General features: G+C 43.5%; 1 protein-coding gene across 4 annotated transcripts in view; it reads right to left on the reverse strand.

Annotated features, from left to right (window-relative positions):
* Window positions 1-5,966: 5,966 nt before the first annotated feature.
* The window catches only part of Trak2 (trafficking kinesin protein 2), a 61,417-nt gene continuing 53,066 nt past the window's right edge, over window positions 5,967-14,317 (reverse strand). For 3 of the 4 annotated variants that reach the window (XM_029539161.1, XM_021198320.2, XM_029539162.1), the window contains exons 14-16: window positions 13,381-13,647; window positions 11,616-11,721; window positions 5,967-9,698 (exon numbers count right to left, since the gene is read on the reverse strand). In XM_029539161.1, coding sequence (XP_029395021.1) covers window positions 9,020-9,698; window positions 11,616-11,721; window positions 13,381-13,647 — 1,052 coding nt within the window. In that variant the 3' untranslated portion in view covers window positions 5,967-9,019. The remainder of the gene's footprint in view (window positions 9,699-11,615; window positions 11,722-13,380; window positions 13,648-14,317) is intronic. The other variant, XM_029539163.1, reaches the window with a different exon arrangement.

The raw sequence follows: 14,317 nt of genomic DNA on the forward strand, positions 1-14,317 counted from the left end.
CATTATTTTTAAATATAAGGTTTCTTTTTACAATCAAGAAATGTAAGAATATTGCAAGTGTAGACAAAGAGTAAACTAAGCTCGCCTCTTCCCGCTTCAACAGTGTCAATGTCACTAATCCTGTCTATACCCTCCCTCTGCGTGGCACTCCTCCAACACTGTATTATCTTAAAGCAAAATTTAAACCACCTTTCAAGTAAGTCTGGGATAGGTTTCCGTACCATAGCAATTCTAAATTTAAAAAAAGATTTATTTTTATTTTTGTGTATGTGTTTTTGTCTGTGTGAGTGTGTACCACAAGTGTTCAGGAATCCAGGGAAGGCAGAAGACAGCCTTAGACACTCTAGAGCTGGAGTCGCAGGCTGTTGGGAGCCATTAGATGTGGTTTATTGCAACAAAATTGAGGTTCTCTTGAAGCTCAGCACGGACCCCTAAGCCCTGAGCCATTTCTTTTGGCTCGCAATATCAATTCATTTACTTATATTTTAACCAGTTTTGTATTGATAAATGTTTATTTCCTTTTTTCCCATTCTTAAAAAAAAATGCCTTAATGTTTATTACTTTGCTCTTAAAAAGAAAAGCTCCAAAAAAAAAAAAAAAGAAAAGAAAAGTTCCCTTTGCTTCTATGGGAACCATATTCAAAGCATTTAGAATCAGTAATGCAAAACTAATGAGCCCTTAGAACAGACTTGGGCTATTAGCAAATCCTGAGGTATGTCTGAGAGTGTCAGGGGAGAAACTGAGGCAATCAAGCTAGTAAGGACCCCTTTGAGGGTCTTTTGGTAATGACTGTTTACTGGTTGGTGGGTTTGTGTGCGCGTGCGTGCGTGTGTGTGTATGTGTGTGTGTGTACATGTGTGGATGTGCGTGCATTGGTGTGCGCGCGCACGTGTGCGGATGTATGTGCGTGTGGGCATGTGTGTGTGTGTTTTCCCTTCTTGTCTTTCCCTGTCTTTTCTCCCTGGTGTTTCACTCACAGCCAGAAGCTGGCCATGAGTGAGCAGAGCTTTAGAAAGGGTGCGCTTTCAACAAGCGGCCGCCAACTCTTCCCAAGGTCTTACCTTAATTCTTTCAAAGATTCATTGGTCTTGTGGTCCCTTCCCAGGTTGAGAGTCTTAAAGAAACCATGTTTTAGGGAAACCAGAAGCCATCAGCGCAAACTCAGGGGTCATTTCTCACCCAATAGAGGTTTCAGAAGTCATGGCTGCTGTGCTTATTCCCAAGTGGTTGAGATGCCAAGGCAGAAATCTCCAGACTGCCTTGAAGACTTGCAAACCCAGCCAGTGGCGTTTAGAAGGGTTCCGCGGGCACCCACCCCAGGAGCTTCCCTTAGAAGACAGTTCAGTTGTCCCCAGTTATTACCTGAAAGTCCCTTGAGGAGGAATTCATCCTCTAGCTAGTCCTTTGACTGAACCTGATTTGCGCCCCTGGATGCTTGGTTCTTTTATCACTATGGAAACACAATGGTGGCACCTCATTGGCTCAAAACTCTCTGTTCTTCACAACAGAAGGTTGGGGAAGCAGCCAGTTAAACTGTTAAATCTTCACACTCAAATCAGTGTCCATTCTCAACAGCAGGGAATACATAGAAGAGTTTCAGTATCAGATGCAGACCCTAGAAGCTTAATTTCCACAACAATAGACTTAACTCGGGACCACCAGCCTTACTGACCCGTGGCCACAGTCCCAGGATCTTTGTAATTGATTTTAACTTCCTTTGTTTTCTCAGAAACCTAGAACTAACTCTACAGTGGGCACTTCCTTCTTTGAAGCTTAGCCTTTGAGACCTGTGGCAATCCACGAGTAAGTTTTTAGCTACCTGTGGTTTCAGTTTTCCCCTAGACAAAGTTGATCTTGCCAAATAAAGCAAAACAAAGAAGACAAAATCACCAAACCAAAAAAGTGCTGGTTTATTCATTTTAATTTTAATACAACTCACTAAAAGACACACATTTTATACTGAAGGTTCACAAACAATACCCTATTGTTTAGTATTCTGTTTTATAAATCGAGACTGATTGTAATCAGATTGACTTCCTGGTCCTGTGATGGTTCACACCTCATTGTTTACAAAAGCTGGAAGTTCACAAGCCTCCCACATCCTCTGACTGCCAGTGCAGCAAGGCATGGGGTGTGACCTCAGTCCTGTGCTCAGAGGAGCAGAAAGAAAGGCTAATGGACAGACAACAGTGGATACATTCATAATAATGTAACATTGATAAATGTTAAAGAGACTCAATTGCCCTTCTGCTCTCTGGCATCAACAAGAACTTCAACCAGAGAAGGAATCTGACTAGATTTATATGTAAAATAAACCATGGTGACCAAGGCAAAGACACAGGAAGAAGAGCCATGGTAGGAAACAGAGAAACCATGTAGAAATATCTTAGAGGCCTGATGAGCCTTAGATGTGGGCAAGCAGTGGCGATGACCAGAAGACAACACAGGCTGGGACGTGGGAGGGAGGGAAGGAGGGGCATTGAACTCCTGAGTTTCCAACGCCAGTGACTGAACTACTGTTAGTGAAGTTCACTGGTTGGAGCATGTTGGGGATGGACAGATTTGAGAAAAGACTGTGCATTATGTTTTGGACATGCCGAGGCACCAAGGGGACACCCGACTGGTGATGTCTACTGGAGAATTTATTAAAAGTCCCATAAGTTCAAAGAAGACTCTACAAATAGATTTAGTGATTGAGAGAGTGGGTGAATACGTAGGGGACAGTGATGACCTGTAAGACGTGTAAGATGACCCGGAGGCAGTGTGGTCAGTGAGTGAGAGGACTCAGCCACAGGCCTGCTAACTGGCTTCTCTCATGCCATTAAGTTTTGAGTGAAACTGGAGACACAAGGACAATAGATGGTGAAGGAAACTCCAGATGCTCGCTCGCTCGCCTCAAGCACTGATCTGTTAGCATCATTTCAGTTGTTTCCTTGTGGTGGTCAGATAGAAGCAGGCTCTCTGCTACATGCCCAGCACTAAGGCCATATTAGGATGTCAGTGCCCTTCAGCCCAAACTCCCACACCCCAATACACTCCAGCCTCAATACAGTTACATTATTGTCAGCTCCAAAACAGCAGACAGGGCAGGAAGTGAAGGCTTTCAAAGGGAAGTAGTATTCATGGTGTCTTTCTTCAAGGCATGGAGGGAACAGGGCTTAACATTCTAGTCAGTAGGCCCCTGCTATCAGTCTTGGCTTGCTCATGGTTTGAGTGATGTTGCTGCCCTCCTGAGGTAGCAAATGCTATGATCCTTGAACAGTCAGGGGCTTTGCACTTAAAGTGTGACTGTACTTGCTGACTGTATGAATGGACCTAAGAGGAAGGCAGTGTCTCTTCAGAGGTGTGCAAAGGTCTCCAGGGCACTCAGCTGCCTTGGCTGCTTTTTGACTTTCGAGTTCTGACTTTAGGATGCTGTGCTAACCCTCTTGGACTCATTCAGCTGCACCGGAAAGGTTCCAACCAAGGAGCTACAGAAGTGTGAAAGGGCGTGCTCCTGTGATCACACCCAGAGGGACCACAGGGTTTCACTCCTCCATCTTCTCCACCTCACTCCCGACACAGCACAGGCAGGCTTTGAACTGACAGTCCCACTTCAGTCTCCCAAATGTTGAGCTCACAGGCATCACCCCAACTGGCACTTCCTTTCTTAAGAGGAGGCTGACAGAGTTCGGATGCTTTGAGCGTTTGTGCTTTGTGTTGGCAGCAGGCAGGTCGGTGACAGAGACCACTGGAGCACGCAGGAGGGACTGGCAGTACAGAGGAAGGGGAGCCGTGCAAAAGGCAAGTGTCCCATGACTTTTCCCTTTCTGCTCTTTCTTCTTTTAGTACTTTAATTTCTAATTGCACTTGCTAAAATTTCTGGCATATTAACAATAATGTCTGCACACAATGTGAAAATTTTGTTCCTTAACAGTTTAGTGATTTCAGTGAAATAAGAAAATTAAGTTTTGTGAAATAATATTTGAGTTTATGTATTTTGCACTAATACCACATTCTTTGGCACACTTTGCATGCTGAAAAATATTTTCAGCTATTGCTGGTGACACCACTTGCCAGCCTGTATTGAGAAGTTTTTAAATTTGAAACTGTTGTGGCATTCGGTCCTTCATATAAAACAATGAGAAGACAAAACGATGTTAGGATGCTAGCAGACATCAAACAATACAGTGAAGACAGAAGCCAAGGTAACGCTCAAAGCCTCCAATCTTTTTGGGTTTTTGGATGCATGGAATGTTGACTAACAGTTAATTGTTAAAGATACTGAGACTACTGCCAACATCTTATGTCAAAAAGGAGAGTTTGAGCCCAGCATGGTGGTGCATGCCTTTATTTCCAGCCCTCAGGAGGCAGGAGTAGGTGGATCTCTGAGTGTTCAAGGCCAATATAGTCTACAAAGCAAGTTTTAAGCCAGACAGGTCAGAAACCCTGTCTTAAAAAACACGTATAAGCTCGCACGCGTGTACACACACACACACAAATATAGTTTCATACTTTGTTGTTTTTTTAAACAAAACTTCAATTGTCCAATTTTGCCAATGAAGACTCAGAAGCCAGATGCTGCCATAGCTAGAGCCTGCTAGCTGAGAGAGGCAGAGAAAGCACCCAGCTGACCTCAGCCCACGTCCTAGCAGGAACCCTTACTTTTTTAGGCTACCTCCCCCCAAACCCCCCTTCAGACTGCATAAACCTCTCCTCTCCGTCCTGTGCGTCCTATCGTCCTCCTGACTCCCTCTGACTCTCTCTTTTTTTTATTTTTATTTTTTGGTTTTTTGAGACAGGGTTTCTCTGTATAGCCCTGGCTGTCCTGGAACTCACTTTGTAGACCAGGCTGGCTTCAAACTCAGAAATCCACCTGCCTCTGCCTCCCAAGTGCTGGGACTAAAGGCGTGTGCCACCACCGCCTGGCTTCTCTTTTTTTTTTCTTAATAATCCTATGTTCACTTCCTGTCACTGGCTGCTTGCTCCGCCTCTTGACCTCTGGCTGACTTTATTTGATGCTGTTTACAATATTTAAGCAGAAAGCTCTTGGATTAAAGGTGTGTGCTAGGGCTGAGCCACAGCACAGCTAAAAAGAGATTTTTCCAGTAAATAACACAATCTCAGGGTTCTCAGTGTGATCAAATATCCTGCAACAATACTTCATTCTCAAAATGACCACAATTCAGTATGGATATGAATCTTAAAAATACAGAAGGGAATATATTGTTTATCGTTTGTTTGCTTTTGAGGGTTTCTGGGGTCAGGGAAACACAATCTGAGCTGTTATGGAAATTGTAGATGAGGCTGGTCTTGAATTCAGAGATCCACCTGCCTCTGCCTCCTGAGAGCTGAGATATAGTTCAATGGTGGGGCACTTGCCTACATACAAGTGGAGCCCTAAATTCAACCTCGGTACCACAAACAAAACAAACAATACAAAAACAAACTTATAAGGGAGATAAAAGGATACTGAAAGATCTTTTCTACTGATTCTAAACTATTTCTAAATATCCATGCGATCAGAAAAGTGTGAACGATTGGAAAGAATTGCTTCATCTTCTGAATGTGTGCACATTTACTATCTGCTTAGCTTAGCAATGACTTCATGGTTGGCTGGTGTGATTCTGGTATGGAGCTACTGTGGTAGTCATGGTGTAGTCTAGTTCTAGCAATACTAGGAAGGCTGGCAAGAGGCTCAGTGGGAAAAGGTACTCTTAACACAGAAGCCACATGGCTCAAGTTGAGGACTGACTCCTAGAAATTGTCTCTCACCCTCAACTTCATCCCCATATTAATAAAAATCTTAAAAGAAAATCTATAAATTATTAGATCTGTTTACTACTCAACTGTCAATATTTTTTTTTGATATTAGTTCAACAAAATCTGGGATGTTTCCTTATAAAAATCAATATAAAGACTCTGTTGGATTGTGTAGGGCTGAAACAAAAATCACAAGGAGACACAGGACAATTTAAGAAGCCTCGTGTTTATTATCTGATTTACAATTTATTATCTGATTTACAATTTATTATCTGATTTACAATTGATAAAACAAAGGAAGGTGCATAAAGAGCTAATTGACAAAGTCATGTTCCAGATATGACGCAATAGTATTTTCCTGGAGCCCCGGATCCCATGCCTGGAGCCACACTTGGCAGTGGACTAGTGTGCATGCCTGCAGTACACTCCAAGTACAGGTCTCTACACACCTGACAGCAGACAAGGCCCCAGACAGACAGCCCTAGCTCCAGATGTCAAGCTGATGTGAGAACCACCCACTACTAATTATGCATTAGGGGCTTGGAATACTGTGTAAAAATGTGCCTTCAACAGATGATAGGCTCCTGTGAGCTTCTCTAACATCCTCCCCTGACAGTCTGATCATTGATGTCAGACCAAGGGCAAGCACAAGACTAAAAAATAAAAACCACTTAATTAACAATGGCTATTTACATAAGATTTGGGATCCTCAAAAACTCAGGGCAATTTTAATTCTGAGCTCAAGGAGACTCTGAATAGGTAAAGGGCTACTTGGTAGTACCTGAGAAACCACAGAAAATCCTGATGGAGGAAACAGTTGGGTTTTCCCAGGCAAGCATGAAGGTACATACCAGCTGACTCCGCATGAAAACAAAACCAAAACGTGAACAGTTAAGTGTCCTGTGGAGGAAGAACTCACTGGAAAGTTCCAGTTCTTGTTATAATTTGCAGATAGTCCCATGTAACAGATTCTCAGGCTGTATCAAAATAATCTTAGGTGGAAACTGAACATCAGCAAAGCCCAGCTTTAAGACAGGATTCATTTCGGCGACAAGCATGCACAGGTACAATTTGTTCTGACATCTGACAGAACATCAGGATCAATCTAATTTTCAAAATCCTAAGTCTGGTTTTCTTTAATCGGCCGTGCTCTTCTGACTGCCAAGACAAAACTCTGCTTCCAGTGGCCACTTAGGCAGTGACAGAAGGACAGAATTATTGTCAACCCAGAACTCCACAATCTCTAGCTCAGTAGAGTGGTTTCTGTCCTATGTGTAAACCTGGTTATTTAACATTTTTACTACCCTGTCAGCCCCAGGCTTCCCTACTCTGTGCTGCTCCTTCCTTAGAAGCTGTAAATGTCCAAGTAGCAGGAAGAGTCCTTTCTTCAGGAACCAAGGCAAAGCTTTAAGGTTCTGCTGAGGGAGGTACTCAGTTACTTATAGACTAGAAATGCAAATGCTGTTTTTAAAACGTGAATTGGAATATTTAAGAAATTTAAACAGCAGAATTCTTGTTAATGCCTGCTTGCCTGCTTCAGGCAGGGTCACTCACTAACCCAGAGTCCTTCATAAACGTGTGTGTGTGTGTGTGTGTGTGTGTGTGTGTGTGAGGAACTGCTGACAGCAGCTAGACTGGGCGAAGGGAGTGGAGGGGGCGAAGGGAGGGGCATCTCTCCACCCTTGGTTTCTGAGAAATTTAGAAAAGTTGTATTAAAGATTCTAGAAATATAGAAAACCCATATGCTCTTACCACTGTAGATGCTGGCTTTTCTAACCCTTTGAGTGCATCTCTTCTTGGGGCTCAAGAGAGAAAGACAAAACTCCCTGGCAGAAAAGAATTTCTCTGAAGCAAAATATTTGCAAGTTAAGCACCAAGAGGACCAAGTAAAGGACTTTCTGCAGTGACAAACAAAGTCAACAGTGCCGCCATCTCCTCCCCTGAACAACCCCAGGGAGACAAAGCCATGTCACCTGCAGAGGCAGACCATGGCCTGCCAACCTCAGAGCGCAGATCTGCTCCGCACCCCACCCCACAGCGTGAGGCCTGCATCACAGGCTGAATGCCCAAACCCCAGCTTCAGGCCTCACTTGCTTTTTTCGGCTTGTTAAGGAAATGAGAGGAAAAGAAGTCTTGGCTCTCCCATGACCACCACCCTTCTCTACTTCTGCAGATACCAAGAGACAGGCATGCTTTAATGTACACAAGGAAAACAATAAAATCTAATAAAAACACACTTTCAAAGCAAGCACCTGGGTTTTACTTCAGTTTATAATTTAATGTGCCTGAGAATTTTTGTGCAAATACATGTCATCTTTCATTAAAAATATGCATAGCACACTTTGGAAAAAGTTAGTTACAACTAACTTTTCTTTAAAAATTTAAATATATAAATATACAACATAATCTACTGTCTACTGACTGATTGCACTTCTGGTTTTAAACCCTTCTGGCCTCCAAGGAAAACGGAGAAACACGGAGAAACATGTTTGCGTTCCTGGGCCACCGTATTATCCAGAAGAAATATCCTAAAAAACATTTTTGATTCGAATTTACCCCCTTTTCCTCTTAAATCCCGCCAAGCCCACTCATATTGTCATTTAAAATTTTTTTGTTGTGTTGTACAAAAATACAAGCTTAAAACCCTGAAGCTTTAGTAATCTTAAATACCAAGGAATCTATCTGGGTGGTATCTGGGTTTCCAGTGCCTCAAAGTCCCCAAATAAGAAAGTCTCCATTTCTGATGTAAAGGACAAGGTAAAATTTCTTATTTTGCTAATGCTGAGAGTGCACCATTGGATGGATGCTTTTGACCAGGGACCAGCAGGGACTGTATCTCCCGCTGGTTCAGTAACAGACAACTGCGCATGCGCCAACTTTCCAAGCTCGGCTATTCCAGGTTTACTTCCTAGGCAGGTGCTTCCGGCTTGTGTTCTCTAGGGACAAAGGTGCTAGCAGTTTAGCATTACTGTCACATTTTGACAGAATTTGGTTTATCTATTCACTTTTTATTTCCAAGGCAAGGACATGTAGCTGAAGGAGCAAACTATCCCTTTCTTCCATTTGTCTCCAGGCTGGTCGTCACTTGTCCCCACTCTGTTAACTAGACTCCATCCTCAAAGACCCTCTTGCAAACGTCCTATCCCTTCACTGCGCCCTCTCCACATTCACAGTCCTTCTGCAACATCCCTTTTCTCTCGTTAGGCCGGTCTCTACTCTCAGTGCATCTCTATCCTTCATGTGCTAATTTATACACGAGGTCAGTTAATGGTGAGCCTCAGTCTTCCTTCAGGATACCCATTTTGGGTGAGGTTGTGCAAACTGGGGCTCCAAAGCTACCCATCATGACGGGAAGACTCTGGTTCCTCCTTAGTCCACCCAATAAACTGCCACCTGAATTTAAATAAACAGCAGAGTCTGGTTTTTGAAGACCCACTTCTGCCTCTCGGCTTTTCCCGTTCTCTTGGGGATCGGGGGTCTTGACCACCCTGGCTATTCCCAGCCTCTTCAGCCTGTCCACCAAGTTCATCTTCAGCTGGCCAACATCAGGAGGGGCCCTTGAAGGTCTCAAGCCATACATTTCTTGCAGGAATGTTTCAGCTGGTCGGGAAGCCAAGAAATTCTCGGAGACATGCACTCGGGGTTCAAAGGGCAAGGGGGAGGAGCATGGTGACTGCGCCGGGGAATTTGGTGGTGTGGAAGGGGTGGCCAGGGCCTTGGGGCAAGGCTGTAGGAGGGGGTTTTCTGAAGCCGGGCTGTGGTACACTTTGGCGGAGATGCCTCGCTCCTGCAGAAGTTTGGCTAAGCTCCTCGTGCTACTGAAGGTTATGGTGGAGTCCCTGCGGTTTGTGATGGATTCACCAATGCTTAGTCTATAGGACGCTGCAGGAGAGTTCACAGCTGTGTTGGATGAGCTGCTTGCACTACTGCCACAGGCCAGAGACGGGAACCCGGAGCTGGAAGAATGGAGGGAGGTGCTTAGTTAGAGTCAGGAACACCTGCCGGCATGCAACTTTCAAGGATGACCAACCAGCTGCGTCTTAAGGACGGCCTTTCCAACTTTATTTCACTGACAAACAGTTAAGTGTCTAAACTGTCATTTTCTCAAGCAGTGTTAACTCTAAGTGATGGGAACAAACATATGGACATTCATGAAATGCTTTGTCAGCATCCCCCCCTTTGGAATATATATTTTTAAGAAATTAAAAATAGTGAAAAGCTCTGAAATCTATTAAATTTTGCTTCTTATTCTACACTTAGTTAAGACAAAAAAAAAAAAAGCTACATAAATCAATATTTAAGGTCAGAGTGGAACGGGAGGCTTCTACCCAGCTTTCCTCTGTGAACAAGGGCTACCAGGACGTAATGCATTTTCCCTGGTACAAAATGATCACACATATCATAGTATCAAGATTTTTAAAGATGATGAACTAAAGACAAGTATAAAATTAACAAATTAACCACTAACTTTCCAGAGCACTGACTTGTACAGGGGATCTGACTCCTGGTCTTTCTCCCACTTCATGGCAGAGTGCCTTACTCTTCCCTAGCTGTGTTCTTACAAAAGAGTCCCTTCAAGAGGCAAACTTCTAAGGCATCTATTGGTGTCTAAAAATGTAGAAGACCTGCAAATTCGATCATGGGGGCTTCTGCTGGGACCTTCACTGGGTACCACCCCGTGACCTTGATGACTGCTTCCCTCTTACATATTCTGGAATTGCCATCTTATTTCTTTCCTTGTTGGCAGCTAGAGATTTCAGACTCAAGGGCGGCCTTAGGGAGAGTCTTCCGGGTGTGACTCACACGCTGGATTTTACTCTTCTACCTGCCATACTCTTACCACCAGCTTGCCTCTGCATTATCTTTCTTCTTTTTTCTTCTTTATTACAAAGACCAAAGTGTCTCTGAATACCTCCTCAGATTCTGAATTGGCAGTCTAGAACCAGCCTCAATATGGCTCAGAAAGTGAAGTCTGTGTCTTGAATAATTTGGCCTTGGCAGCTGATGTCGTAACTCAGAAACGTCTTTGTTTGTTTGTTTGTTTGTTTTTTTGGTTTTTCGAGACAGGGTTTCTCTGTATAGCTCTGGCTGTCCTGGAACNTGTAGACCAGGCTGGCCTCGAACTCAGAAATCCGCCTGCCTCTGCCTCCTGAGTGCTGGGATTAAAGGCGTGCGCCACCACGCCCGGCTCAGAAGTCTTTGTATAGAGCTGGGTGAGCTAGAAGGAACAACTCAGTGCTCGGCATGGGCTTGGGACTCTGAGGCATTGGTGTGGAGGCTGGAGCTCTGCCACAAGGGTGACCAGCAATGCCTATACAACAGAGCCCTGATGACAACTTTGGCAACTGATGCTTGCCAGTTTTGGGGGTGGGGGTGGGGCAGAATTCCAAGTGCACTGTCAGAAACTGAAGGTTAAATAATGAATGGAGGAACAAGACAAGCCGCATGGAGACCCAGGCCAGTAAACAAAGCATCTGCCTAGTCTTTAAGCCCCGTGAGTCTTGGCAGTGAAGTACTGCACTGGGTCTGGGACCGCCTGAACTTGGGCTGCGTCAGGGATGGAGGTCTTCTGAAGAAAGTGGTAGCCCAGCCCTTGGAGCCTGGTTCACTTTGGATACAAACAGCCTCAGGTGAGCCATTTGTGTTAGCAGGCTGCTCCTGATCAGTCACCTTAACTTGCTATGTCTCAATTTCTCCACTTTATCCAGCACATTCTGCCTACTCTGAAGAGTTATGATCAAATGCGAAAATATGATGTCAAAATATCCTAAAGACAAATAGTCACAAATGCTAATTAGAGCCCTGAGAATTAAAACTGAAGGTAATTTACCAAGAGCACTTGTGTGAGCCCCTGACTTCCCAGGCCTTCTTACCTAGGGGTGACCTGAGTGATGTCAGAGGGATGTAAGATCCTGCAGGTGGTGAAGGTGAATGTCGAGTTGGTGAATGAGAGACACTTTCCTGGGTTCGAAGTTGCAACTGAAATAAGAGATGTTTAGAAAGCCAAACACAGAATTGAAAGACTGGGTTAATAACATAAAAGGCTCATTGTTATTTTGTTAGCAATACAGCATTTATCAATTGCCTTTGTAGTAGTAAGTTACTAAATATGGAAATGCAATATAAATACACTAGTATTTATTAACTGATTAGTATACAACTGAACTCTCAGTACTTTACAAATACAAATAAAAGGAGCAAAAATAGCTTAGAAAATGAGAGAAAAAGTCACTGAAAAACACATTAAAAAAACTAAGATCTAGTTATCTAGGCATCCAGGTCAGCCCCTGGTTCTTAAGAGTACTGTGTGCTGACTCCAGAACACGCCACAGTAATGCAAGGCTGAGGCCTCTTTTTATTATTATTATTAGTATTATTCTATTTGAGATTTGCATGTGGGCACAAAAACAGTGGTGGGTAAAAATTCTGTCTACTTAGCACCAACCAAGATAATACTTGTATTCTTCATTCTTACGCAGTCAGTATTTTTTTTCAAAGCCAAACTTATTAAAGAAGGTTCTTGATAAAAGAGTAAAGTTATCATGAAATTGTAAATCTTTTCACTATGAAGCACATGGGCGTGGGAAGAGCTTGCTAAGAGCCCCTGCTGTCTACGAGGGCAGTCCATACAACAGTGGTTGGTTGCCTACAGAAAAGCTGAAACTGTATCAGGGAACACTATTTAGTTAAAAGTACAATTAACACACAAGCTATAATTATTCAGACTTGGAAATCCGGCAGACATTTTCTTGGAAGGAAAAAACTGTCAATATTTTCTGCCAACGACAAACATAAGCTTCAAGTAAAAATCAGTTTTAGGAAACTTAAATTACTTCTAAGAGCTTGGAAATCCTAACCCTGACAGCCTTTCACGCTGATGGAATTAGTGACAGCAATACACCATCCAAGGCAGAGTGTCAACATCTGGGTACCTGTGTAACTGTCTGTCTCAACAACCGCAGCAGGGCACCAAGCCAGGCAGAGCAAACGCTCAAGGAGAAGGACAAGCATGTTTGCATGAAAACCCACTTACCTGCTTCTCATCTGACTGCAAACAACAGCCCAACTCTTTCCCCCTTTCTAGCTATATTCTCATCTGAGAATGTATTTTCTTCACATTTTTTATATAAAACACTGCATCAGACTGAATGCAGAAGTTCATAATGAGAATCTTCACTTAAGTCAGAAATTAGAGACTTGTAAAAATTATAAAACAAAACCATTTTCTTACTATATCCAAAAGAGTTGTTTTGCAGAAACCAGTATTTGCATGAGAACTTTTATTTTCAAATGGGTTATTTTTTTTTTTAAGTTCTCAGTTTTTATTCTAACTTAGTAGACATAACCTATATAGACAAACCTGAGATTCTCAGGGACTTTTTAATAGCATCAAGGACCCTGAGACCAAAAGGCTTGCAAACCACTGACTGGCCTGACCTCTCACTCTGCCTAACTTACTTCTGTAGGCTGGTAGGAGAGAGGGGGGAATCAGAAGTGTCAGCAGTGCTGTGGTTTGTATTATTTTATCTCCGCCAACGAGCAAACTCTAGTGAGACTGTGCAGCGGTAGGCAGATCACCCCAGCCAGACAATGCAATATCCTGGTTACGAGGCCACGTTCAACTGCACCTCCTCTCACCTGTACCTGGTCCACCCGCTGAGGTCATGGGTGGCAGGAAGATCCCCGTTACTGGCGTGGGTAGTGCAGGTTTCTGCTCCAGTTGAAGAGGCTGCTGAACCTGAAAAGTGATGCCCTCTTCTTCATCCTCCTCTAAGTCTGAGATGTGGTAGACGACATCCTTGGGCACCTGTGTGAAGCCTTTAGTGATGACGCCTGGGCGTGGATCAAGAATGGTTCCCAAGTTCGGCTGAGCGAGCTGCTGCCAGTGATGCAGAGTCTGTGATCCTGAACAAGCAAGCAGGACAGGCATGCTTTACATTCCCTCAGATCCCCAATCTTGAAGAAGCTAGAACTGTGTGAGCGACAACAGTAACAATACAGACACTTATTTGGTTTTGACATTTTGTTCAAATTTGTAAATTTAAGCTTTCTGTAGAAAACTGACATTTCATGGAACGGCTGAGCAATAAGTTTTCTATTTCAAAAGACAGTCTTCAAAGGGACATCTAAAGAAGAGGAGAAAAAACCCAGTAAGGGTTTTAAACAGGACCCAGGCTCTCAGGCAGAAAGGAGGCCACCCACTTCAGGGACAGGTTGCTCCTTCCCAGGTGGCAAAAACAATATTCACCCAGCACAGTTGGTGAACTTGGAAGCAAAGCCTGAGCACTTAGGTTGGAAAATAACTTGAATTTCCTTGTGCAGTTCTCTGCTTGCTCATGACTCTACTTTCCTTAGTCTGCCAGGAAGAAAGGGAGATGAAGGTTCCAGTGCGTGTTCCTTTGGTTCCAGTGCGTGTGATTCTGATGAAAGAGCATCCCATGCCCTTGTACAGGATGTCATATCTAATTATGTTGCTGTGGTAATTTCATCCTGAAATCAGCAACACTAACCAACACTTGGACCAAAGCAGGAGTCTACAGGATACCTTTTTTTTTTTTTTTTTTTTTTTTTTTTT

Source organism: Mus pahari, chromosome 5 (assembly GCF_900095145.1).
Source record: "Mus pahari chromosome 5, PAHARI_EIJ_v1.1, whole genome shotgun sequence".
NCBI classification, from domain to species: domain Eukaryota; kingdom Metazoa; phylum Chordata; class Mammalia; order Rodentia; family Muridae; genus Mus; species Mus pahari.